This window comes from Zosterops lateralis, assembly GCF_965231275.1.
Source record: "Zosterops lateralis genome assembly, chromosome: 19".
Taxonomy (NCBI): Eukaryota; Metazoa; Chordata; class Aves; order Passeriformes; family Zosteropidae; genus Zosterops; species Zosterops lateralis.
Window position 1 is genome coordinate 8721808 of NC_139779.1, and position 27053 is coordinate 8748860.

At 49.1% G+C, this 27053-nt stretch overlaps 1 protein-coding gene across 1 annotated transcript in view; it reads right to left on the minus strand.

The window, feature by feature from the left end:
• The window catches only part of GALNT17 (polypeptide N-acetylgalactosaminyltransferase 17), a 211587-nt gene extending 190854 nt beyond the window's left edge, over nt 1-20733 (minus strand). Inside the window, exon 1 of the mRNA XM_083875493.1 lies at nt 20440-20733. Coding sequence (XP_083731619.1) covers nt 20440-20677 — 238 coding nt within the window. The 5' untranslated portion in view covers nt 20678-20733. The remainder of the gene's footprint in view (nt 1-20439) is intronic.
• Nucleotides 20734-27053: the final 6320 nt, after the last annotated feature.

Below are 27053 nucleotides of genomic sequence, written 5' to 3' on the forward strand. Positions count from 1 at the left end.
AGCACAGACAAGCTTGTCTCAAAAAGGACACTGTCATCATCACTGCTCAACTGTTTGTGCATTTTCCCTCCCCAGGGCTGAGCCCTGCCAGCTCCCCAGCCCTGAGGACAGGAACTCTGGGCATTCAGCAGCAGCTGCATTTGTCCAGTGCCATCCACACTGAGCAACTGATAACAGGAATGCTGTAGGCTTCAAAGCCCAGGCTTAATTCTTGTATTTTATAATCTCACCACAAAGCAGAACAACTGAACTGAGTGATGGTGAGAAGCAAAACCCACAGGCAGGGTTCAGATGTGGGGGTTCTTCATCCAGATGTGTGTCATACCCTGGGAGAGACCTCAGCAGTGCCTCAGAGTCCAGCTGTGACACGGAAGCAGCTCCAATGTCCCACAGTACCCCGGGTCCCTTTGATGCCAGATTGCTATGCTGGCACTGCTGGCTGAGGGCCACAGACACTTGGAAAAGGGCTCCCAGCCACCCAAAGCCATCATCCACAGCAAACTGCCCTCAGTCCCAAAATCTCAGCTCTCATTCACCACCTATTAGAAGGCAACTTTATAACAACAAAGGATAAAGCGGCTTTCAGTTCTGATTCTCTCTGTAGGTATTCCCCAGTCCGTACCAATCCCCAAGTCCTGTTTTCAGGACAGCCTTTCCCAGAGTTAATCCTGACATGGGCCAGAGTCACCTCTTCCCCCTCTCTTCTCAAAGAGCTTTCTGGTAAGTGGAAAACATCTTGTTTTGGGAGCTGGCAAACTTCAGATATTTGGACAATATCCTGCCTTTCCCAACCTCTCCCTCACTGCCAGTGAAGCTGAGCAGCTTTCTGGACCCTTCTCTGGGCAGGGCAGCCACTGCCAGTGTAACAGTGTTTTATCTGCAGATGTTTTCACCCGGTGCAAGCTCATTGCATCCCACCAGGACACTCCTGAACACACAGAGCTACAGAGCTTCCCTGCAGGAACTGCTGCTTCCCGCTCCATCTTCCTGCGGGCTCTGACAGCCCTGGCAGGTTAACACCAGACTGATGAGCAGACAAAAGCTCCACCGTGGGAGCAGCAGGGGTTATCTCTGCATCCTGGAGCATCAATCCTCTGCAGCTCAGGCTGGGGCTGGTTTGTGCCAGGCTCTGCTGCCCCAGGGGCTCAGGGTGACAACCTGTCCCTGGCCACCACAGCACAGGGACTGGGGCCAGCACTGAGGGCAGAGAGTCCCCAGGGCTGAATCTCCACCCTGAAACTTCAGTCATGGACATCAAACACTGCCATGTACTTTACACTCCTCTGACAGACCACCCAGGGCTATGCCTGAACGACTTCATTGGTATTTCTTAATTATATAATTCTCTAAGTGCTCTGCAAAAATTAGATTTTTTAAGAGAACTTACTGGTTTTACTGTTCAATCAAATGACAAAATGTCTAGGGAAAGCATTGTCTTGTTTGGTCTCCAACAGTTGAGCGGATTAAAGTGAGCTTTTTAAAATATTATATCAAAATAAATCTTTCTGAAAGGAATCATTAAATTCCTCCCATAGACAGCACTTGTTTTAATGCCACAGAAGGAGGCTGTAAAAGGTTTTCCATTTCTGTTTGGGTTGTTTACACTCTCCAGCGTCAGGACACGCAGATCTGAAGTGCATCCTATCGACACACACATTAAATATAACTGCTCCCAAAAATAAATCACAGCTTTCCTGCTGTCTGGCATCAGCAACGGAGTCCAGCATGTGGGATTGGAAAAGCTGCAAGGATCACTGAGCAAGGGGAAGAGCTGAGGATGGAGACTGGCAGGAGGGCAGACCTGCAAAATCCTGCCCAGAGAGAGCTTCCACACTTCCACAAGGTGCACACCCAGAGGAAAGGGGGGAATCCCTCTGCAACCCCACTGCCCACAAGGTAAGACACATCCTTGGGGGTGCAGGGTCCCACCAACTCCTAAGAATTCCAGAAATCCTGATGGTGATGACATTAATGGCCTGGAGATCCACAAGTGGCTCAAGTCTGTCATTTTGGGCTTAGGTTTCAGAGTTTGCTCTGATTTTCTGAGACACTGAGGAAAGACTGTGGGACAAAGAGGGCTTGGAAGCACTGGAGCCATTCAGGTTCATTTCTGTGAGACAATCTCCTGTGCACCTGAGCCCTGCACCACTTTAAGAGCAGGAATTAACAGTGATTCTGCATCACTAGGAGGAGTCACAGACACAGGAACCTCTTTGAATGTCCAGCAATTACTGGTGCTATTTTGCCAATGTCTGACCCAAACATCCCCCCACTTATTTCAGGTTCCTTTCCCACCCAGACCACCGGGAGCAGCTCTGGGCAGCTCCAGTTACAACGAGAGAGAGAGAAAAAAAAAAAATGTAGCAACACAAAGCAAGAGTATAACAAAGATTTTAAAAATGTGTTTTTATTGATGAGAAAATAAACTGGGACTCTCCACCCTGGGAAAAAGGCAGATGAGCTTGAGGACAGGTGAACTCTGGAATGCTGAATAGAAAAAAACCCAGCAAGATACAGTTCCTCACTGCAGCTCCCCAGAAGTTCACACATTTTCACAGAATCCCAGAATAGCTGGGGTTGGGAGGAGCCTCTGCAGACCACCCAGAGCAGGTGACACAGGAACACATCCAGGTGGGTTTGGAATGTCTCCAAAGACTCCACAACCTCCCTGGGCAGCTGTCCCAGGGCTCTGCTACCCTCCACAGAAAGAAGTTCCTCATCCTGTTGAGGTTTCCTCTTTGCATTGAGTCAATAAACTTATTTTTTATAGATGCTACTTAAAGCAGGCCACAGATTTCCTCCAGACTTCACAGATTTGTTGTTCCTAGTGAAGGATGGAAGTTTAGAGGAGCTGAGTTTTGACTCAGAGAAAACAGAAATGTTATTAAAAAGCAACAGGGGACAGTAATTGCACAGAACAAAGTTGTTACAGGAGCACTAATGCCCCGAGGTGGCTGTGAACAGGCTTTTTTCACCTACTCGTCAGTGCTTAATTTTTAACTTAGTTCCCAGCTCCTGCCGAATTCCTGACGGGCTTTGTTAACTCAGCATATGGCTCCAGTGAAAGCCAGCTACCCACAGGGCAGGCAGGCAAAGACAACCAGACACACGGTGTTCTTACTAAATATTTGTCCCTCTGCAGGGTAGGCAAAGAAAACTTTTTCTTGCCTTCTCTGCCTAAATGAACAAATATCTTCATCTCTGCATAAACAGGATCAGCTCAGAGCAGAGTGCCCCAGCCAGCAGCTCCAACCAACAGCCTGGGAACTCAGGACATCACCCTGGAAATGCAGGAGTTCCAGCAGCTCTGGGCTTGTGAGAGCTCAGATTGTGCCAGTTTCTTGCAGTGCCTGAGCTGCACCAACTCTGGATTTAGAAATTATTTTGCAGGTGATGCAAGTGGAGCTAAGACACAAGCCCAGGAAGGAGCACTGGCAGGGCACAGCAGCTCTCAGCAGCTGAGTGAGGGGTGCTCACAAACCCACTGGGACAGGAACACGAGCTCTTAGGGTACAAAGGATGCATTTCCACCATGGTCACTCTGATCCAGACGCACACCAGCCAATCTGGAAGGTGTCTCTGCCCTCGGCAGGGCTGAGGGGCTTTAAGTCCCTTTGGCCCCAAACTCCCCACAACAATTCTGTGACATAACTTTATTCCAAGGGCAATGGCTAGAGAGAGCAATGCCCAGGGACAGTACAGAACAGACACTGTTCTGCAAGTTAAGTCCCCCTCTAGGGTGGTACCTGGCCCTAGTCAGACACAGGTTATCACTGAGAGCCCATTTTAGAGAGAAGAGCCCACAAAGCCCACACCCGCCTAGACAGTGTCCATTCGATGGCACACATGTCACTCTGTGTGTCACCTGGCTGCCAAACCAAGAGTGTGCAAAACCAGGAGCAAATACACCTCACCACCCACCTGCTGCTCCAAGCCACCCCCTGGAGCACCCCCAGATCTCCAGAGCCCTTTGGCAATTCCCCACAGGGATGTTCCTGTGCCCTGAACATGACACTCAAGACCCCAAAGCGAAGCGCCTGCTCTACCTCACTGAAGGGAGGCAACCTGGCAGATTTCCCTCGATGTGAAGCCAGGATGAACATTCCCAAAAGGCCCAAAGTGTCACCTCCCCAGAGGCTCCAGGCTGGTCAGACACAGGACATCCCTCTAGGACAAAGATGCTCGCTCAGCTCCACGTTCTCTGTCGCTGTCAGGTGAGTGTGAGGAGAGGGCTCAGCCAGGGGAGCTGACACAGGCACTTGGAGATCATATAAATAAATAAAGAGCCCCTTCCCAGCTCTGCTCACTCCCCCTCTCCCTTTAAGTAGGTCACTCTGCCTGCTATGGAAATCAGCTCATCTTCAAAGCAGGTTTGTTCATCTCCTTATCTCCTTAATGTAAGGAAAGTGCAGAGCATTGTCAGAGCAAAGGGTGATTACAGACTAATTTGATTTATTTCTGTCACGGGTATAAATATGGAAGTGTCTGTACTTGTCAGAAAAACCAACTTGAGCCACAGAAAGGAAGGACAGCTGGAGGGTGTCTGCCCTCCAGGTAGTTCTGAATGTGGCCCTCAGCTACCAGCCCACGTCCCTGACAGGTAACACAATGCAAATGGAATACAAAGGCTCTTCGTGACCTAGCAAGGGGAAGAAAGAAGAAGAAGAAAAAAAATCTCTTGAATTAGACTGAAAAAGCTCAAGGGACTCTCATGAGAGAAGCCCAGCTTATATCAATTTCAGCCTGAAAATTAGGCCCTGCCTTTTATCACGTTAGCCTAGCACAGAGCATTCCAATTGGTACTGGTAATTAATAAAGCTCAGGAGCAAAGCCTGATCCTAACCCTGCTGAAATCCCTGCAAAGAGCAGAGCTTACACCTGCAATGATGGAACCAGTTCCTTGGGCTTTCCCAGCCTCCTCATACAAGGGATGCAGGCAGGGTCCACTGCTCAGAAAAATGTACAGCTTGGGTTGTAGGGTTTTAAACCCCACCAGTGGTTTCACAGAATATCCCAGACTGGTTTGGGTGGGAAGGGACCTCAAAGCCCATCCAGTGCCACCCGTGCCATGGGCAGGGACACCTTCCCCTGCCCCAGGCTGCTCCAAGCCCCAGTGTCCAGCCTGGCCTTGGGCACTGCCAGGGATCCAGGGGAACAATTCCCTCCCAATATCCCATCCATCCCTGTCCTCTGGCAGTGGGAAGACATTCCCTGTGTCCTGTCCCTCCATCCCTTGTCCCCAGTCCCTCTCCAGCTCTCCTGGAGCACCTTTAGGTCCTAAAGGGGCTCTGAGGTCTCCTTGGAGTTTCTCCTCTCCAGGTGAGCACCCCCAGCTCTCCCAGTCTGGCTCCACTGAACAGGCAATATTCAAGGAATAAGGAAATTCCCGAGCTGTGTCCATGCACTCACAGAACATGTTCCTGCTGCTCCCAGTTCCAGCCCTGGTGACGGAACAGGTGACAAAGGACACCTGGGGAGCTGAGCTCTGCTCCAGGGCTGGGCACCCCAGGCTGTTCCTGCCCAGCTCCTTTTGGGAAGCTCTGGGGGCCTGGCAGGATTGAGTGTGTGGCGTGCAGGTAATGCAACTGAAGGCAGGAAAAGGAATCCCAGTGCTCACAGGAGGCAAATACTGGAAAGGTTTTACGTAGTAATGTCAAAAAACCCAAGTCAAAGAAAATGAACCACAAAAATTTCATTATTACTTGAATGCCCCTATCAGCAATTTTGTTTTAAAAAATAAACTAAAAATCAGCATTTCAGAACTCAAGTAGAAAGGAAGTTCCTTAGACTGGAAAAGCTTTTGCCTCATGCACCTCTGAAGATAATCGCCTGTACAAGCTCCTGACACAGCACATGAGCAAACTTCTCCTGACTCCCAATTGTGCAACTTCAGCCTGTTCTTTTGCTCCATTGATCCAGGCAGAAGACTCCTGGATCAGCTTTTTTTTTTTTCCTCCCTCCTCAACTTCTTGAGTTTCAACTCTTAAGGCCAAGGCTCAGTGTGGAGGTGTGAGAAATTCCAAGGAAGGAGCAGGCAAGAAAGGGAAAATCTCTCTTCGTGTTTTAAGACTTTTGGAAGAGGGAGAGTGAGGTGGGGCTTCAGGTCAGATTCTGCCTCCAAGAGCAGCAGCATTTTGCCCTCTGGACTGCAGAGAGGGAGCCTGGAGCTAAAAGCAGCAGGAAATGAGCTCAGTTAAGGTACCCACAGCAGGTGTGTGCAGATCAACGCTCAGCACCAGGTCCTGAAGGATATTCCCCCCAAGGCACCACAGCCCCTTCTGCCAAGTCAAGGAATTATTTCACAGGATGTCAAGTGGAGAGAGTGTATTCCAAGTTTTCACTCACACTCAAGCTTCCTTCAGAGTTAAAGGTTTTAGTTCAAGAGTCCACCCAAGCCCAAAGCTCTGCCCTGGGCCAAGCTCATCAGGCCTGTTACTGCCTGGGCACACCTGCCAAAAGCTAAATTAAAAAAACACACCATAATTGCAATAGGCCTGGAGGCTTCTGAATTTGAAAAGAGCATGATTAATATTAATATGTATGATTTCATAGTAGGCAGAAATACAGAAAATACACAGCACTGTGCCTTAAGCCCCAGAATCAACTGGGATTTTGGCAGCACATGCTGGAGAAGATAGTAGCAGCTGTCAAGTCACAGCTGGAGTTGCCTCTGGTGAAGGTGATTGAGAAATGGGATTAAGAAAAAAACACAAGTAAAATACAAGGTAAAATAACATGCAAAGGGAACTGACATCTGAGGTAACAGGCTTGCCTTGCTTGCAGAGCATCTCAATAGTTCTGAGTTGCTCATTTCCTTTTTCCTTCAACTACAGCCCCAGCCTAACCCACACTTTACGAGTGGGATTTTTTTACCACTTTTCTGGCATTCTCAGCTCTGCTATGCAGGGAGGTCACTCACACAATAAGGCTGTGGTCGGGTGACCCTGGCTGGATACCCTGTGCCCACCAAGCCCTTCTGTCACTGCCCTGCTCAGCTGCCCAGGGGACACAGGACACAGGGAAAGGCTCTGCCTGGGACAGGGGCAGGGAGGGATCCCCCACCAGCTGCTGCCACGGGCAAACAGCCTCAGCTGGGGGAAATTAGGTTAATTTATCACCCATCACATAAGAGTAGGAAACTCAGAAATAACCCCAAATCTTAAAACACCTTCTCCAATCCTTTTCAGGCTCTAATTCACTCCTGATTTGTTCTCCCTCGTCCTCCTCAGCACCTCAGGGGGATGGGAATGGGGCTGTGCTCAGTCCATCACACACAGTTGGCCCTGCTGCTCCTTCCTCCAGAGGGCCTGGACTCCTCACACTGTCCCTGTTCCAGCCTGGGGTCCTTCCCAGGGGAGAGTTCTCCAGAAACTGCCCCAGGGATCCCTTTATCCATGGCCTCAGTCCTTCAGGAGCTGTCCCAGTGTGGATCCCTTTATCCATGGGCTCAGTCCTTCAGGAGCTGTCCCAGTGTGGATCCCTTTATCCATGGCCTCAGTCCTTCAGGAGCTGTCCCAGTGTGGATCCCTTTATCCATGGGCTCAGTCCTTCAGGAGCTGTCCCAGTGTGGATCCCTTTATCCATGGCCTCAGTCCTTCAGGAGCTGCCCCAGTGAGGATCCCTTTATCCATGGCCTCAGTCCTTCAGGAGCTGCCCCAGTGAGGATCCCTTTATCCATGGCCTCAGTCCTTCAGGAGCTGCCCCAGTGAGGTCCCTCCCATGGGGTGACGAGTCCTCTCAGCAAACCTGTTCCAGGTGGGCTCCTCTCTCCATGGATCCACAGGCCCTGCCAGGACCCTGCTCCAGCAGGGGCTTCCTATGGGGTCGGAGCCTCTTCAGACCCCCCTGCTCTGCCCTGGGCTCCTCCTGGGGCTGCAGGGGGATCTCTGCTCCCCCATGGATCTCCCTGGGAGCCGCCGTGCAGTGGCTGCTCTTGGCTCCCTGGGACATGGGGGAATCTTCCAGCAGCTCCCCCCAGAACCCACCCCTGCAGCCCCCAGCTACCCAAACCTTGCCTTGCAAACCCCACACAAAGGTCAGTGTCCTCTGTGGGGCCCTAAATGAGGTCACCTGTCCCATCCCACCGTCCCCTGGAGCAGCAAAATGGCCATGAACAAACCACTCTGATCTTTTCATTGCCATCGCCTCCTTGTGAAGCTGCTGCCCAGGCTGTGACCTCTCAAACACAGAGGCTGTGACCAGGCTGTGACCTCTCAAACATTTCCCCTATTATAAAACTGCCTGAAAATCAACAGGATTTAAAAAACCCAAACAGAGCAATACATCCCAAACCACAGAGGGCCCCACAGCAGCCACCTCGGGCACACCCTCGATGATTCACGGGAGTTTACACCACAAAACAGTGTTTCCAGAAAGCTTCTGTGTTCTTCAGCACTGATCCTCTGCCTCATCTATTTCTGCTTCCACTGGAGGCCTGGACATCGGAAACCTCCTAATAAAGAACAGTCTGAGGTGAGCTCTTCCTGCCAGCCTCCAAAAATTACCAATAATACACAATACTTCTTTAAAAAAAAAAAAGTCACCAGCAGTTAGCCTGAAACTGAAACAGCTGCAGCATTTAAAACATCTACTGCAAATGCAAACTACTTCGGAACATCATAATTAGTAAACGGCAAATATTAGGAGTTATGGGGAAAGGGATCGTTAAACCAGACTTTAATAGCCCAGCATCTCTTCCATTCCACGTGAAAACCCAGTCAGCACACACTCACGGCATTAAACCCACATTAAGAAACAAACTGCTTCATTTCTGGAGTTGTAAAAACAAAGGTTAAATATCTGCTTCAGCACAAACCCTGTAATTTTTCTACGGCAACTGTATTGTTTTGCTTTGCACAGCTAATAATACCTGCCCTGCTTTGCACCCACTCATCTCCTGAGCGAGGCTCACACTGCAATCACCAAACCAGAACAAACTTCCAAGGACTACATTTGCCATTAAGGCTTCTGCAAGTACCTCTCCTTTTAGTTATACTTCATTTATATAAAGTAGTGAGTTGAAAAGACACTTTTTTTTTTTTTTTTTTTTTTTGCAGAGGGCCCTTTTTCCACTACTTGTAACAAAATAAGCAGCTGCACAACATTCAAATATTCCTGAAGCAAACCAGAGATGCCCCCAGGACTGCTGCTTCTTGCCTGGACACCCCGTCCCATCCCATGTCCCATCCCTCCCTCTCAATTCCAAAGGTCCCCACCCATCTCAGCCTCCTCATCTCCCCCCTTCTCTCCTCCCATGATTTCTCAGCCCCATTTTTTTGAGCTGCTGGTTCAGCCACTCCAGTCCTTTTCCCTTTAGAGCCACTTTTGTCCCTCCACAGGGACAATGGGACCTGTTCTTGATACACGGAACAGGGAATGGTCCCAGCCCTGAGGCTGCCACAGCTCCAGGAGCTCCCAGGGATGCCCAGGGTGGGATTGATGGGTGTCTGTGCAGGGCCAGGGGCTGGACTGGATGACCCCTGTGGTCCCTTCCAGCTCAGGACATTCTGTGATTCTTCTCACGCATCTTTCCCAGGACCATGTGGACCAGTTTGATGGCATTAAAGACAAACAAGATCTGGACATATCCAACCATCTCAGTCCAACTGGAAAAAATTTAAACAGATTAAAGCAGTTTCTCATGCTGGAAAAGCCTGGGCAGCCTCAGACTAAAATGATACCAGAGATGTCTCCACCCAAGTCTATAGCTTTGGAGTGAACATGGATATTCAAATCAAATTTCTTTGGAATTTCTGGAACTGGAGCTGGGTGTTTCTGGATATGCAGAGCTGGACATTCAAGGGAATTCGAGGATTTTCCAAACAGCTGCACAAAGAGCATAAATTATGTTGAAGGCCTCCAATGGGGATGAGATGTCTAAGTTTTGTTCCTTCCTGTTCTCTGTCCCCACTGCAGCCCAATTAGAGCAGGCAGCTCTAATCTGCAAGGTGTGCTGCTGCTCCCAGATCAAACAGACAGCAACAGTAGGAAGGACAATTCATGGATGGAACACAGCATTAATTAGTACTTGGAAGCCGAGCAACTTACTAGGAAAAGACTGATAAAAGTGTAAAATCCCATTTTACTGCCTAGCCCCTTTCATGTCTGTCAGAAAAAAGTCCCCCAGAAAGTCAGAATTGATTCAGTGCTTGATCCATCAGCAACTCAAGTCAATATGACCTGACCCCACAACACCTCCCGTGTCAGATACTGCAAAAGGCAGGAACTACCTCCAGACCTCCTGACAGGAGGTTTGAGGGGTCTCTGCACCCCATAAATCACCTGCATGATGCACCTCACTCACTGTCCCCTCCTAACCCAGCACTGAGCAAACAGCTTTACATGTGAACCATTCCCCTTCATGCCAGAGAGAGCAGCTCCCCCATCCCACGGGGTATATCAGTCATTTATTTCTCCAGAGACTGAAAGTTTGTTCCTTACCTCCACCTGAGGGGCTGAAAACCAGACTGGCAGAGTCCACTCTATCACGTCATCCAAAGAGCCCCTGTCCCACCAGCAGCACCTGCTGCTCCAAACTGACACTTCTGGTTACCCCTGGTTACCTTCCCACAACCAGGGTCCCTCTGTGTGTCCCTTTAATAATTGATTTATTAATTGCTGGAGTGTCCTGTGCAGGGCCATGGGTTGGACTGATGATCCTTGTGGGCCTTTTCCAGCTGAGGATATTCTATTATTTCATTTTCTAACATATCCTCCCTTCACCATAATCATTATGCAATTAATACAGATTTAAACCAAGAGGAGTTTGAAATCCAAAAGTGACAGGGAATTAATACAACTTTAGGTCTAATTTTCCCTCCTCCCAATCTTTTGCCTCATTCTGCATGATTTATATTAAGTGGTTTGGGAACAGCCTGTTTCTCACTGGTTTATAGCACCAAATACCAGGGACAGGAACCAGTCAGGGCCACTGGGCAAGATCCCAGCCTAAGGGAGAGGGAATCACTCCATCCAGACTCCATCCCAGCCCTTGGAATGGATGCCCAGCAATTCCCCCTGCACAGGAGGCACAACTTCTGCCCTGGGTAGTGCCCAGCCCTCAACAGGCTGCCCAGGGAGGGGCTGGAGTCTCCTCAGTGGGGATATTCCAGAGCCCTCTGGACACAATCCTGTGCCCTGTGCTCTGGGATGGCCCTGCCTGAGCAGGGACCTGACACCAGTGACCCTATGTGGTCTCTTCAGGCTTGGCCCACTCTGTGGGATTTCCTAGAGAGGAAGAAGCACACCCAGCACCTCTCCTGCCTCACTTTTCCTGTTCCCACCTCTTTGATACCAGTGCCAAGCATCTTCAAAAACCAAAATTTGTCTGCAAGGTTTCCTTTGTTCTCACATCATTCCCCACATAAAAACCTCATCTCTTCCTGTCCTTGAGACATCCCTTCAGTACTACATAAGAGAACATGAATCCCTAACTTACATATTTTTTCTAATACTATTCTGTGTGACTGGTGGAGCACCACACAAAACATCAGAGTTAGAACTGAGCCCCAAGCCTTTCCTGCTGGATCCTGCTGCCCTCAGTGGTGACACCAGTCCCTCCTGGTGACAAGAGCAACAACTTCCAGCAAACTGAAATCCCACATTACAGTGTTTGGGCTACACTTAGCAAAGGGCAAGACACGGCGTGGTTTACACCAGGATAATGGTTATTACTGTTATTGTCCTGTCAGTGCAAAGAGGAAATACTGAAATAAAATCCAGCAGAACAGGGGGTTTATGTTCCCAGCTATTTAAAGCATTCAATGTTCCAGCCCATCTCTCTGAAGGCAGCAAATACTAAGAACACACAAAGGTCAACAAAAATTTAAAATCCAGTAATGAAATATAAGCGAGCTTTAAAATTCATTAAATGGCTTTTCACTTTTTTATTCTCCTCCTCTGCTTTGTGTTTGTAAAGTGTGATCAAGCAACTGCTTTGGAAGAATTAGCAGTAATTTGGTGCAAACGTGAGTGCCCTCATGATTTCATTTAAAGTGTAATGTAGGCAAAGACCCAGAAAGAGATTCTAATTGTTATTTTAAAATTAACCTTCTCACTTTACCTTTATGCTCCGAGAACAGGCACAATCACAGTGGGCCATTACTCTGCCCAAAATACTGCATGAGCCAAAATACTGCATCAGCTAATGAAAATTAAAACTGAGGTTGAATAAATTCTGACAACTAGCAGGTAAGAAACCTTGCTTGGCTCTCTGAGGCTCTGCAGCTCGAGGAATCACCCAGAATAACTTGGCTGGGGCTCTGCTGGTGTCTGCTAATCCACTGCTGACTTCTCTCTTGTAATGGCTTTATGCTTTCTGTGTCAGCACTTAGACACCAAGAAACAGCAATCTGGATTTCCAGTGCCCACCAACACAGAAAGGTCCTGGTGTTCCATACAGGAGATGGGAGCAAAGGAAATCCTGTATCCCTTTTGGGTGCTGGGGAGTGCAGCCAGAGGGATCAAGGATGCTCAGAGTCAGCACATGGTAGAGTCCAGCTCTTCCCAGCCTGAGCCTTCCCCTTCCAGAGCCAGGGAGGTGCTGGGGGCACTCACACCTCAAACCACAGGAAGGGATACAAGACCAAAGGGGTTTAAACTGACAAAGGGAAGAGTTACATGGGATATTGGGAAAGAATTCTTTGCTCTCACCCTGGCAGAGGGTGCCGGGAGCAGCTGTGGCTGCCCCTGGATCCCTGGAAGTGCCCAAGGCCAGGTTGGACATTGGGGCTTGGAACACCTTGGGATAGTAGAAAGTGACCCTGTCCATGGCAGGGGTGGGACTGGATGGGATTTGAGGTCCTTTCCAACCCAACCCAGTCTGTGATTCTAAGTCATTTCCACTTGCATTTAAGGGCTCTAAAGGGGAGAGGGACTAAGGATTCCCTTTCCCTCCTTCCTTCCTGAGCATCCCATGCTGACACATCACACCAGTGGTTTTAATGCCCAGGAATTAAATTCCCATGTGCACCATGGCACAGCAGCTGTGAGGGAAGATGTGCTGATTGACTGTGTATGACACAGCCCCAGAGCTCCAAAGATCTCTCATTTTCCCTGTCAGCAGGAAGAGTAGTGCTCCTCCTGCACACCAGCCTGGGTTGCAGAGCCCAGGGAGATCCCTATTTTTAACAAATCCATTAAAGCAGAGTTCTCGGATTACTCCCCCAGTAGAGACCCGGTGATGCTGTCGGTGTTTCCTGTTCCAAGGCAGAACAAGTGCTGGGACATGGCAGACAGCCCTTGGCATCACTCTCTGGGGTATCAGGGATCAGAGTGACTTCCAGGGAGGAATCCCTGGGAGGGCAGGATCACAGAACTGGGATTCATTACACAGCGAGCGCCCTGCGAGCGCCGAGGATCAGATTTTTAAAAGGAAAACGCAAACTGTGATTTTTATCCAACTCACCAGGAATTTTCTTCCTTTTTCAGGCAAATTTCCATCTCCCCAAGGACCTGAGCAGCAGAGCCCAGAGCTGCACCTAGAGCAGGCTGTGATGGCTCAGCACAGCCCTCTCCTCACAGTTTTACGTCTCGTTGCATCATTCCTGCATTATTTTTAGATAACCGTCAGGGGATGTCAGAATGTGGGTCGATAGCTATTAGATTTATAGGCAGAAATAGCAAGGCATGTAGCTATAAGGTGTAAAGCATTCAACAATTTCTAGAACAAATCTGACCGTGGGGATTGGGGGCTGGAAAATACAGTTGCTTGTACTCCCAGAACTGTTTAGGAAAAATAATCTCTGTGCTGCTCGGGTACATTTCTGGAGTTGAATCACTGCTGTTGACTCACAGGAGGGTCAATACTCCAAGTATTCAGCTTGAACAGCCCTTTGCAGACGTTGATAAGGACATCTTACCAAAAATAAGCCTCCCTTTTAAATGTAATCTATCAGCATGCAGAATGCCCTCAGCTACACCCCGCAGCTCAGGCGTATCTGAGGAGCTGGGAACTGGAAGCCTGCCAGCAACATCTGGAGCAGATGTTCCATTTTAGGCAAAGATTAGCGGCGTGAATCACAAAATTAGTAAAACCTCCTTGGTTACCTGAGCAGGCTCATTTCCCTTTGCTGTGTGGCCCTGTTCACAGGTGGGTTTCCCACAGGCTGCATTTTCTGATCAGCAACACTCGTGCTCTCTGCCAGGAAAGGATAAGGAGGGAGGACAGCCTGGAATGCACCAGAAGATTCCCCAAAATCCAAGCACATGGACAGCACATGCCTAAAGCCAACTTCATACATCAGTCCTGCCTGGTCAAGAGGGGAGATCTCCAAGACAGGAAGCACAGGACTGCTCCTCAGCAAATCCTGCCCCCATCCCAAAGGGCTTGAGGTATCCAGGATGCTTTGGGAGCCCAGCAGGGGAGAACACCATGGGCAGACTTGTGGAGTGGCAGCTGGAAGCCTCCAGGCACTGAAACTCTAAATGCCAATGCTTCTCCAAATATATCCAACTCCAGGCGTCTCTCCCTGGAGACACCTGGGGACACTCCTGATCCAGGCTGAGACTCACACGCAGGACTGTTACTCACAGAACTACAGCACCTTTCTGGGTGTTTTGTGTCCCTGGGGAGACATTTCTCATAGCTGCACAACTAAACAGGCAGTGTAAATCTAATGTAGCTTTGTGAATTCTACCAGCCAGGGAAGGTTGTTTCTCCATAAAGGGAGGCCTGAATTAATATGCAAAGCTAAAACACCACAGTTGTCACTGTATTCTGGTCACTGCCATTGCATCCCATGAATCCTGCGTTGTCTCTGCACGACAAATGTGTTACTGGCTTATTACTCATTCATTGTCAATGTCAGGGAATATTTGGATCATGATGCCAAACAACCATCAAACCCCACAATTATCTATCAGTTCCTTGTCAGATGGGTTGCAAACTAAATGTCACATTAATGTCTGAGCTTCCAGATGCTTCTAAATGTCTGTCTTAAGCTTCACCTTTTAACTCTATTATTTCTCTAAGAAGTATTTCCTTTATTCATTCCTTGATAAGTATCAAACCCAAATCTCAGGAACCTGCTAAGAATAATTTACAGGCAGCAGCTCTCAGGTGCCTTGAGCCTTTGCAGACCTCTCTCCTGCTGTGAGGAAGTTTAGGCTGAGGATTTCTAAAAGCAGGCACTGAATGCATAATTTTCATTATTCCTAATAAAGAATATGGCAATCAAATCTGTTGGGTATATCCTAAATGTTAAAGTGGCAATTTTCATCAAGTTGCTATATAATATGTAAAGGCCATCCTACATAATACAGTTATTTTCCACTTCAGAAACATCCTGGCAGTGGGACAGACAGGGAAGCAGCATCCCAGCTGCTGGGTGACAACCATCAGTTAACACAGCAGCCACATCCCCATCATGTATCTCTTATCTCCACATCATCCTTTCTTATATCAAAGGATTTCACCCACCAAGGCTCTGCTCATATAAAGAACTATTTTAGCTCAATAACATCATTAAAGTTTGGGCCCTTCTGCCTACAAACAGCTTTTCCCTCCTCTCAGTTATTTACACTTAGTTATTTATCCTAATCAGGGAATTTCTTAGCATTTAAGTTAATATATTACCTACCCATTAAAACCTTAATATTACCAGTCTGTGGGTGTAGTGCTATTACATTCTCCTAAACACTGATAAAACCACTTTTAATCTGCCTTATTTACATATATAATTTCTATACTCAGTGGTTAGCTAAGTTTGTAATGTGTTTGGAGGATGATAAGTGTTAGAGAAGATAAGCATTATCTTATCCTTATGGGAAGCAAATCCACGTATCTCCAAAGTGTTTTAAGTTAATTAAGTGCCACTTTACAAGGATAGCAACACCATGCTGAGGGCTGTGGTTCAGTGTCAGCCTCCATGTCCATATGCAACCCTCCCAAAGTTAATTTCCTAATTGGATAAGCAGATGAGAGCACAGCCAGAACACAGGAGGCTGCTGGCATGCACTTGGCCATACCTCAGCATGTTCACATTATTCCATGTGCAAAAGCACAGACGCAGGCTGCTTTAAAAAATGAACACAGGCTTATTTCACCCCCAAGGAATGTAAAGTTCCTTTTCAGCATTAACATTTGGTAAAAGCAGCAGTTTAATCTGTGCATTTCTTTACCACAGGGGAAGAAAGGGTGAACAGAGGGTGAACCTCTTTCCTCACTCCTTTTCTGGCACACTTCGCTTCGGCATTCCTTCATCACTGCTCTGTTTTTTACAAAAATCTGCAAATAGTTTTAATTCACCCTGATCTTATACATCAGGTTGGATGAGGCTTGGAGCACCCTGGGATAGTAGAACGTGTCCCTGCCCATGGCAGAAGGCTGGAACTGGGTGGTCTTTAGGGTCCCTTCCAACCCAAATCATTCTGTGGTTCCATGGCCTGTTGAGAGACTAGAGAATAAAATTTAACAGAAGAGCTCTGGATGAGTCAGCAATGCCCTTCCATTCTCTGTCTTACCAGTATTTAGCTTGAAGTTCAGAATTTCTGTGCTATTTTTCCACACTGCTCAGGTAGATGCCACATCATCCCTGTGCGGTTGACTTCCAGGCGGCCGAGCACTCACTGGAGTCGGCTGCTGCTGTGAACCCATCCCTACCCACCAGGATCCAAAGCACCAGAGAGGGAGTTTCCAGCCTTCACACTGCTTGGAGGCTCTAATCCAAGAGCCAGACCCCAGCTGGACACAGCCTGGAAGGTGGAGGCTGGGAGGCTCCTCAGGTCCCCAGTGAGCAGCACAGGTGACCTGCTCACATCTTTTCCAGATGCTCAGACATGGCAGGTACAGGGGATGGCTCCCCACACCCAAACCCAGGGTTTATTGAGAGTTCTCTCCCTCCTCAAATGCCTGTTTTCCAATGGCAACACCATTTACTGACCCATCCCACTGAGAGGCTCCCACAGCACCTCTAGACACTGGACACAAATTTCAGCTTTCCTCAAGCCTTGTCACCCACCCTCCAGCCACTGGGATGGTAAAAGGCTCGACCCACCTTTGCTGTCTCTGGGTCCTGTAAATGCCCAAGCTGTCAAATTCCTTATAGTCATCAGTGGGTTCCTGCATTAGCCCCAGAGGAATGGGATGAGCTAATGGGAAGACTTTGGCCAGTACTTCCCAGGAAGCAGCACACGGCTCCTGAAAATGCTGAATGCTCCCTTCTGAGTCTCTGCTCCCTTCAGCTTCTCACCTGGTCACACAGCACAAAAACCCTCTCTTTGTAAACACAGAGACAAACTGAAAAGTTCATTTGTGCAAATTTCCATAAAGTTGGAAATAATCTGGATCACAATTTGTACTTATGTCAGCCCAGAAAAAACAAGCTTGGATCAAAAAGACAAGTTGCAGTTAACACCCAGAGTAAAATACACACGTTCCTTTCTGACCTTCATTAGCTTTCTCTACTCATCTGCTGGACAAGAGAATTCTATCCATAAAAGATACCGCAGAAATTAAAAATCCCCTGAACTCCCAGATCAGTGCACATCCAAAGCCCTCTATTCCAAAGGGCACCCTCGGACCTCTGTGTGTGGGAGCCATCAATTAGAGATCAGCAAAGAGCAAACCCCACACAACCTGTGCAATGAGTTAAAGAGCAATAATTAACTTATAGAAAGAACAAAGCAAATTTACATATTGGGCCACCTTTGGGACAGCTCTTCTTCCCAGAGAGGAGTAAGAGAGAGTCTGGTATTATTTCCAGAATGGCATGGCAGAGAAACATCATTCAGACAGAAGGATTGTGTCAAATCCCTCCTTTCCCAGAGCCAAAGCAGTGATGTTTAGCTTGTTTTTATGGCCAACCTTTACAGAGATAAATAAATACACACACATAAAACATGAGGGCTGCTGTACCACCGAGAGCTGTTATTTCCAATATGCTTTACACTACATGACTCACAAAGCAAACTCACAGCAATGGTATGATCAGATTGCTCATTTCATCTATACAGAATGGAGCTTTTGAAGACATTCAGGTTTTTAAAGATGGCTTCAACTCTCACTGAAATAAAGCCAAGTCCTATGATGCAGGAGAAACCCATGTCTGGCTGCACCCAGACTGGGTTGTAGCTTCTCTCTTTGGCCAAACACTTCCCAATGCTCTGTGAGGTGCAGGCTTTCCACTTGTCACCCTATGGATACTTTATTCCATGATTTTGTAACTGTTAAACCACAGGTCAGAATTCAAATGAATCATGACCTTTTAGAACCAAAAGAGAAATCTCATCTCTCAGTAGGTCATTGTGCAGGGAGCTCTGCCCAGAGCTAAGGTGGGGTTTGTGAGGCACCAGCACAAAACTACCTGCACAAAAAGCAAAGAGAAGTGGAGAGCTCCTTTTTGCACACTTCCAGCAGGCAGGAGATTTCAGGTGTTCCTCAAGTGCCCAGGATGAACGCTGATCCAGGCACAGAAAATTCCTGGTGGGAAAGCAAATCCAGCTGCTCCTCATCCTCAGTCCCAGGGGCTGTCCCAGTGCCCCTCAATGTTTCCTTTCAGTGCTGGTGGGTGGGGATGGGGCTCACCTGGCCCCCCACACCTTGCTGTAAATCCCAGCCCAGCTGAGGCACAGCCCACAGCCACCCCTCAGAGCACTGAGCACGCTGAGCTTCTCTCCAAACCACATGTACCAAATATACATGGAGCCAAAGTTACATAAGCGCCGTGCCAGAGCTATTTTTTTAGCCAGACTGATCAGCGCTGCTATAAATCACCCCAGGATGCAGAGGCCAGACAAGATGTCACATTTATGTGCTCAGCTTTCTGCCTGCCCTGAGAAAACGTTTGTGATATGCCAACATATCTATTCCCTCTCTGCCTCCCCTGGTGTGTAGGTGCATGACTGCTGCTCAGCACTGAGCAGGCTCCAGACAGCGCTCAGTGCCCACAGCAGCCTGGGGACAGCACTGAGCTGTCCCTGCCCCTGCACCTCTTCTCACCAGCCACGGCCAGGAGCAGCCCCCCGGGCAGGGCACAACCGGGAGCCCCACCTTAATCTCCACAGAAGGGCTGTAAGTGATAACCCAGCACACCCTGTGCCTGCAGGGATGGCAGTCTGCTGCATGATAACTTCTCCTGTCCTAGTCCATCGTCCTGGAATAAGGGCTCTTATCTTGAGCTGCAGTTATTGCCCGAAAAACTGCCTAAATCCTCCTGGAAACTTCTGCCCTAGCAGGATCCAGGAGCAGGTAATTTCACAGTTTGATTGCAAATAGCATTCAACTTTCTACCTTATTCCTCGTTATTCTTACTCTTCTCTGTTTATCGCTCACCAGTGCCACTTCAGCATCTCATGGTGCCAGGCACAGGCAGGACAGGTTTCTCATGCAAGTGTAAAAAGCAGGAATATCAGTAACACTTTCCTCTTCAGCTGAGTGCTCCGGTGCTGTTCCCAAAGCCACTGCCCGAGCCAAGTGCTCTGGGAAAGCCACGCTGCATCCCTGCACCTGCCTCTCCTCCAGTGACACCAGCTACAGCTCAGGCTCAGCACAGAGACACTGCACACACCAGATCTTGGTTCAGCACAGCACAGAGTGGGGCAGGAGCTCCATATTCCAAACTCGGAGAGGGAATCACATTGACACTGCTGGGAACACCAGCTCTGCTCATTCCGACACACAGAAACTTGCAGGGATTGAAACTACAGAGATTGGAAGCAATAAGCAAGACCCTTGATTGAAATTACACCCCCAGTTGTGAATCCGTGGGGAACAACTTTAAAAAAATCAGCTTCCACGCAGTGAGTGTTTTAATTAGATACCTCACCTAGATTTCTTACATCTTTACAATGTGTTTGTTTCTCTATCCTGCACAGCATCTTTAAAACTCCCTTTCTACGTCTCCGAACTACCGAACCTGGTGAGATTTTAATAGAAATCCCTTTTCTGTGCCATAAAGAGAAACATTACTTGAGATTTTAATTAGCAGTTGTCAGCGCTGAGCCATAGGAAATACTGAATAGTTTGCTTAACTTCTTAGAGAAAGTGCCTTTTGCTTTCTGACCTTCTGCACTCAAATGATGCAACACACTTGAGCCATTTGAAAACTCCTTTCCAAAGGCAGCTCTGTAGGAGTAAAAGCCATTCCCTCAATCAATACACCCTGTGCTGCTCCAACCCGCGTTCACCCACTGCACCCCCGGCTCGTCTGATGCAGAAATCGTGCCACTGTTCGCTTCTGCCCGCCGCTAGAAACCTGAAAGGCAGCGTTCTGTTATCACCACCTCCTTCCATCCTGTGCGAGGTACCCCGAGCTTTAGACACACACGGAACTTGGAAATCAGATGCTAAATCGGTTCAGTCCGTTTGCACAACAGCAGAGAGGGGAGCAGGGGTCCGGCATGCAAACTTCGGGCCGGGCGGGCGGGCACCTGCTCCGAGCCCCGCTCCCCCATCGCCAGCCCTGCCCCGAGGGCATTAAGGAGCAGGAGAACCGTTCCTACCATTCAGCTGCCTGTAGACGATGTCTTCTAGCAGCGAGAGCCTCTTCAGCACCGCATCCTGGATGGAGCCGATGCCGTGGGCTGTCAGGTTGGCCACTTCTGCCCTGGGATGGATGTCACGGAAGGAGTCGCCGCTCTTGGTGGTGATGGGTCTGCACTTGGCCAGGAAGAGGACGAAGCCAGCCACGGCGATCAGGTTTAACACCAGCAGGACTTTGACTCTCCTCAAAGAAGCCATCAAAGTTCCCGAGGGGCCCCGCCAGCCGCCGCGCTGCGGGCAGGGCTATGGGAGCGGGCCGGGGGCCGCCCGCCGCTGCGCGCACATCGCGGGGAGCGCCCCGGCCGGCCGCGCACCGCGGGGAGCGGGGCGGGAGGGGAGGGGAGGGCCAGCCAGCGGAGCGGGAGGGGAGGGCAAGGCCGGCCGGCAGAGGCGAGCGGAGCGGGAGGGCCGGCCAGCGGCGGCAGCGCTCGCCCGGGCGCGCCGAGCCCGCCCCGGACTATGGCCCCGCAGAGGAGGCGCGGCCGGGGCCGCCCGCCCCGCTCCGCCCGCCGCGCCGCCGCCGCCGCCGCAACTTCATACCCCGCGCGGGGGCTGCGGGGCGGCCGCGGGGCCGGGGAGCCCTGCGGGAGGAGCGGCGGCATCAACGCCCGGCCCCCGCCCGCCTCTCCCTCCGCCTCCGCCGCCCGCGGGGGGAGCGGGGCCGGGGCGGGCTCGCCCCTCACGGCGCCCGGGGAGGGGGCGGCTCGGCGGCCGCGGAGGAGCCCCCGCCCCGCTCCGGGCCCGCGGCTGCGGCAGAGCCCCCGCGCCTGCGGAGAGCGGCCCGGCCGCCGCCACGGCCCCGCACGGAGGCCCGGGGGCCGCGGCGGGGCCGAGCGGGGATGTGCGCGGCCGGGCATCGCCCCCGGGCATCGCCCCCGCCGGCCTGAGGGATGGGCAGCGCCGGGGCCGCGCCGGGATGGGGAGCGCGGGGTGCGGAGCGCCCGGGCCGTGAGGGGGATGTGCGGTGCGAGCTGCCAGGGCTGTGCGGGGATGGCGAGCTCTGAGTGCCGGGGCCGGGCGGGGATAGAGAGCGCTGGGTGCCGGAGCTGTGCGGGGATGGGGAGCTCTGTGTGCTCTGTGTGCGGGGATGGGGAGCTCTGTGTGCTCTGTGTGCTCTGTGTGCTCTGTGTGCGGGGATGGGGAGCTCTGTGTGCTCTGTGTGCTCTGTGTGCGGGGATGGGGAGCTCTGTGTGCTCTGTGTGCGGGGATGGGGAGCTCTGTGTGCGGGGATGGGGGGCTCTGTGTGCTCTGTGTGCCGGGGCTGTGCGGGGATGGGGCCGGTCGCGGTAACGCACTTCGGTTTCTCATTGTCACAGAAAGTTTGAGCCCCCGGGCCGGTGCGTGGCCCTCTCCTGGACTCTGCTCCCCGCTTTCCCCCCTGGAAGCTTTGTCCTCTCCCTGGGAAGCCTGGCTTGCCCTGCCCCGGCACGGAATGACAAAGGACGCGTCCTGCCTCCCCAGGCTCCCCGCAGCCCCCGCGCCCGAGCCAGGGAATGACTTCAGAGCTGTCACGGCTGTCCTTAGCAAGGATCGCCTGTACCTCAAACCCTGGCGTGAGGTAAAGTGATAAACATCATAAACTACAATTCACATCCAGCGTTTTAATGCCAGAATGCTGAATGTTCTCATGAGGGCACAGGCACTACTGAACAAGCCCAGTAACCCCGTTCTCCGAGCTGTATCCATGTTAACCCTGCTTTTCAGAAAGATGCCACCAACAGGCGTTAGAAATCCAAACAACCTTGAGCCATTGTATCCTACAAGGCAACTTTTCAAAAGGTAAGAATAACCCCTCTCACCTTCAAGCCATAATTAAAAATGAAAAAAAAAATCAATGCCATGGAAACAAACCTAAAATTGCCTTGGATGATTTGGAGTTTTAATTCAGTACTAGCTGCACATGAAGTCTTTTTTGGCTTGTATGTTCAGACCCAGGATCCTGCTACAAACCTGGGGGAGAGACAGGCACATAACTCATAGTCAGACACTAAAGTACTGTGGTCAGTCCATCACCCACACTCAGGTTCATTATAAGAGGGTGAAAATGTGAATGATTTGCGTGACATCAAGCTAGAAATACCTCACAAATTGCTGAGAACCAGCTTTTGGCAGGCACTGAGGGGAAGCTGGTTTGGGGGTTCTATAGGGGTGTTTTGGCACACGATAAACAGAAGGTTTGTTTCCAAAGCTGACAACTGAGATTTTTCTTCTCTATAAATAAAAGCACTTTTTATTAAACAAATAAACAAACACCACCCCAACTTGGCAGAGTAGTTTACCAAAAAGGGAAACCACATGGCCTTAACTGTCAGGAGCAGAAATATTTGTGCAAAAAGAAGAGTACCTGCTGCTTATTCTGAAGCAGTCTGGGATAAAGACCCATTCCCGTTGTCTTTCATTACCACTGCTCCTGCTGAAGTCAGGCTGATGCATTACACAGAAGCAGCAAGATCTATTTTAATTATAAACCAGTTTGGAAAAAGCTGGATTTAAAGGCTTTTGGCACATGGCTGTTACAGATGATCCCAATGGGAAAAAAAAATCTTAGGATCTTAAAAAAGAGAATGCAAGAATTTGAAGCAGCTCCTTGCTGAATGACAAGGCAAGTATTTTTTTGCCACCACTTCCCCCAAGAAATGAGAAGAATTAAGTCCCCACAAAACAGGAAGGAGGGAGAAAGCCACAAGTCCCCTTAGGGTGACAGATGGTTACAGGGCATCTGGCACCCGTTAGTGTGTGGTCCTGGGGAGGATGGCACAGCAGGAGAAAATAAAGGTGTCCAAAAAATGCAAGGAAAATATCTCTGTGTGGGAAATAATATGAGAGCTAAAAAGTCAGAATACACATGTGGCAGGAGACCCCTGCCCTGTCTGGGAGGATTAATTCCTAAAGGCTCCCCAGGTTTCTGTTGCTGGTGCTGCTGTTCTGTTATTCTGGGGAGAGACAAGCAGCAGACTTTGAAGCTGTGCTGGGACAACTATTCTGTTGCCTGGGACTGTCCCCAGCCCAGCTGCATCCAGGAGAGCTGGCCCTGCTGCTGGCCTCAGGGACGGCTGGGCAGTGCTTCCCTTTGCAGAACTGCTAAGGGAACCAGCCTGAGAAAAGCTGATCCCCCTTCCTAAAGTGGTTTGGAGCATTCCATGTTCCACAGGCCCCTTCTGCCGTGCTGCTCTCAGCAGCAGCAGCAGCAGCAGCAGCTTTCCCTTCATTTCTTTCACTTGGAAGAAGTTACTTCAGTTTTGTTCAGTTGTACTCCTGTCACATCTGGCCTGAGGATACCAAACACATCCCAGAGTATTCACACCAAGCAACACATTCCCTTCAGTGAGTCCTGAGAACCACCCTCAGCACGTTCTGAACGAGGTTCCCCTCTCTGGGACTACCAAGGGGCCAAGTGCCACCTGTGTCACCAGAGCTGCAGAATTATCCACAAACAGGTCCCTCTGTACCTCCCCTACAGCGACAAGGGAGAGCAGAATGCTTCAGATAACAGCAACAAACATCAGAGTCCCTGAATCAGAGAATCACAGAATCCCCGAGCTTGGGGAAGACCTCTGAGGTCATCCAGTCCATCAACCCAGCCCCACCACCCTGTTCAGCACTAACCCCCTCCCCACGTGTCTCACCTACATGTTTTTTGAACACTCCCAGGGTGTTTGAACACATCCTGGAGTGGCTGCCCCTGCTGTGGGCAGCCTGTGCCAGGCCCTGACCACTCTCTCAGTGATGAAATCTTCCTAATATCTAATTTAAGTTCCCTGGCACAACTTTGGGCTCTTTTCCTGTCACCCTGCCTTGAAGATGGGCACCAACAGGATGTGGCTGTAGGTTACCAAGAAAAGTTACACTTCGTGGTATTTCAAGGCCTGACAGCACCTTCCCCACCCATATTTCCTTTGAGCTTTGTACCCCCAAAACACTGAACTAAATTTCAGCAGCAAATACAAAATGGTTACTTGAAAAGGTCTGTCCAGACTCCACTCTCTAAATCAGGGTTAAAACAAGGCATAACTCAGCCTCCACTGCAGAGTTTGGAGGTTTTTTCTTTCTACTTTTTATCTTTTTTTTTTTTTTTTTTTTTTCCATTTTCATTACATTCCTACCAAGAAAAAAAATAGCTTGAAATATTGTTACTAAATAAAGAAGAACTGAAGGATATGTGTCAGTATTGGGCAGAGGAGATCAGTTTGCATGTCTAATAGAAAAATTCTATTTTTGCCCATTGCAGTGGAGTTCTGTGAACAGCACACACACACTTTTCAAGTGCTAGCCAAAATAATTACTTCTCTGCTTCTGTGGGGGGAAAAAAAATCCACTAAATCATGAATATTCAATGGATTGGTTAATGACATAGTAATGCTTTAGCTGAAGTCTTTGCTCCTTAAAATACAGCCAACACGAGCTGCCAGTTAGAAGAAGAATTAAAAATACAAAAATAACTTGATTTGCAGAAGCTATCACCCCCCAATCGCTTCAGGAGTGTGTGATGGTAGTATGATACCATGACAGATCTGGGGCAGACTGTCTTCACAAGCTGGGAGATGTAAAACAGGCAGGAAAAAATAGTTTCTGTTACTCACTGGAGCTTCTGCCAGTGTTCTCCAGGGCAAAGGTGCCTTCCCTCAGCACCAGCTTGGTCCTCACCCAGATGATCCCAGGGTGCTCCCAGTTACATTTCCAGCCTTGTAGCACCAGCTCAAAGGGAAAAAAAAAAAAAAAAAAAAAAAAAAAAAAAAAAAAAAAAAAGCTTGGGTCTTTTGGCTAATTTTCTTTGAATTGCATAAATGAGCCTTTCCATAAGCAAATCCCTGTATGAAAACAGTGATCTGCAAAAGAAACAAACCAAACAGCCAAACAAAAACCTGCAGAAAAGGTTCAATTTAAAGCTAGTTTTGTTTCCTCAAAGTCTGAGAGTTCTGGCTGGAGTTCTGTGGGTGCAATTGAGTTATTTCTTTGCTTTCAGGCTTCAGGTGGTGCTCCGGAGTTGCATCTTCCCTTTTTTTCTCTCAGGCTTTCAAGAATTCCTGATTATTCAGCCTCAATTTTGTTGCTTTGCCACCAAACCCATGTCTGAGAAAGCCCCACATCCATCAGGTAGATAAATTTAACCCTCCATTTTGCCTATGAACTCTGGTATTCCCACTGCAGTTTTCTCCATGTGGAATCTGCTCCCTGCAAGGGTCACCAAAATCACTGTGAGGCCTGGGCTGGTGAAAGGAGTAAAACTTGCACAGAAAGATTTTATTATTTTCAGAAGCCAATATTCCCAAGTTGATGGCTCACTCTGCTCTCTCTGAGCCATTTCTGACATACTCCAGGCACGTATTTAACATCAGGGAATGAAGCCTTTATCCCCAACCTTAATGTTTTTCTTCACTATGGGAACAGCAAATGCACAAAAGTAACTTTCCTCAGTGTTATCTTCAAAGTTGGGAACATATTTAGTTGCACATTACAATAACTCCATTCATGTTTCATGAATTTTTAAGTTCAGCCTGTGAGCATGGACAGCTCATCACTGATACATCAGGAAAATGCTGTGAAAAAACAAGCAACTTATTGTGCTTTTAGCATATGAAATTGCTGCATGGTTCCCTCAAGGATATTAAAAAGATCTGTGCTATGGTTATCAATAAGTATCTTTCAGGATCAGCATTTATAAAGCTTCTGGAATGGCTGCAGCTCTTGACTGACTTCAGAAATTAAGGAACTTACAAAAAGCAAAATCATAGCTTAAAGTCAACTACTCTTCAGTTTTGCTGCTTTGAACTTCAATATTCATTCTTGACCAGAACCTAATTATTAAGTAATTTTATTATTAGAGCTGGTTTGAAAAGCCTCAGCTTATTTCTTGAAAAAACAGGGGGGAAGGGAGAAGAGCAGGAGAAGCAAATTCATTGAAATTTTGATAAATCTCAAAAAAATCAGAAAATCCATTTTAAATATTGACTCCTTGTGTGACTAGAAAATAAATTCTCACTTATTTCTTTTTTATTACAGAAGATACTTACATGGCCCAAGTTATTTCAGCACTTAATCATCACCTGATAGTCCCTGAGCTAGGGAATACCATTGTTACACCAGCAAACAAAAAAATACCTGAAGAGCTTTGAAAAAAAACCCACAGAATCCTGGAATGGTTTGAGTTGCAAAGGACCTTAAAGCCCATCTCATCCCACCCCCTGCCATGAGCAAGGACATCTTAGGATGCCCCAAGCCCCAATGTCCAACCTGGCCTTGGGCACTGCCAGGGATCCAGGGGCAGCCACAGCTGCTCTGGGCACCCTGTGCCAGGGCCTGCCCACCCTCCCAGGGAACAATTCTTTCCCAATATCCCATCCATCTCTGCCCTCTGGCAGTGGTGAGCCATTCCCTGGGGTTTAAATTCCAAGGAAAACAAGAGATGACACAAAGGACCCAGCCAGGACTGAAGCCTAGGGAAGCCTTCAGGACAAGAGGTCAGTTTGTCACCAGACCCTTTGAGTCCCAGGCTGACACACTCAGCTGCTGGGCCCTGCACCAGGGCTGTGCCTGTGGGGAGCAGGGAAATGCTGAAACATCCCAAAGCCAAATT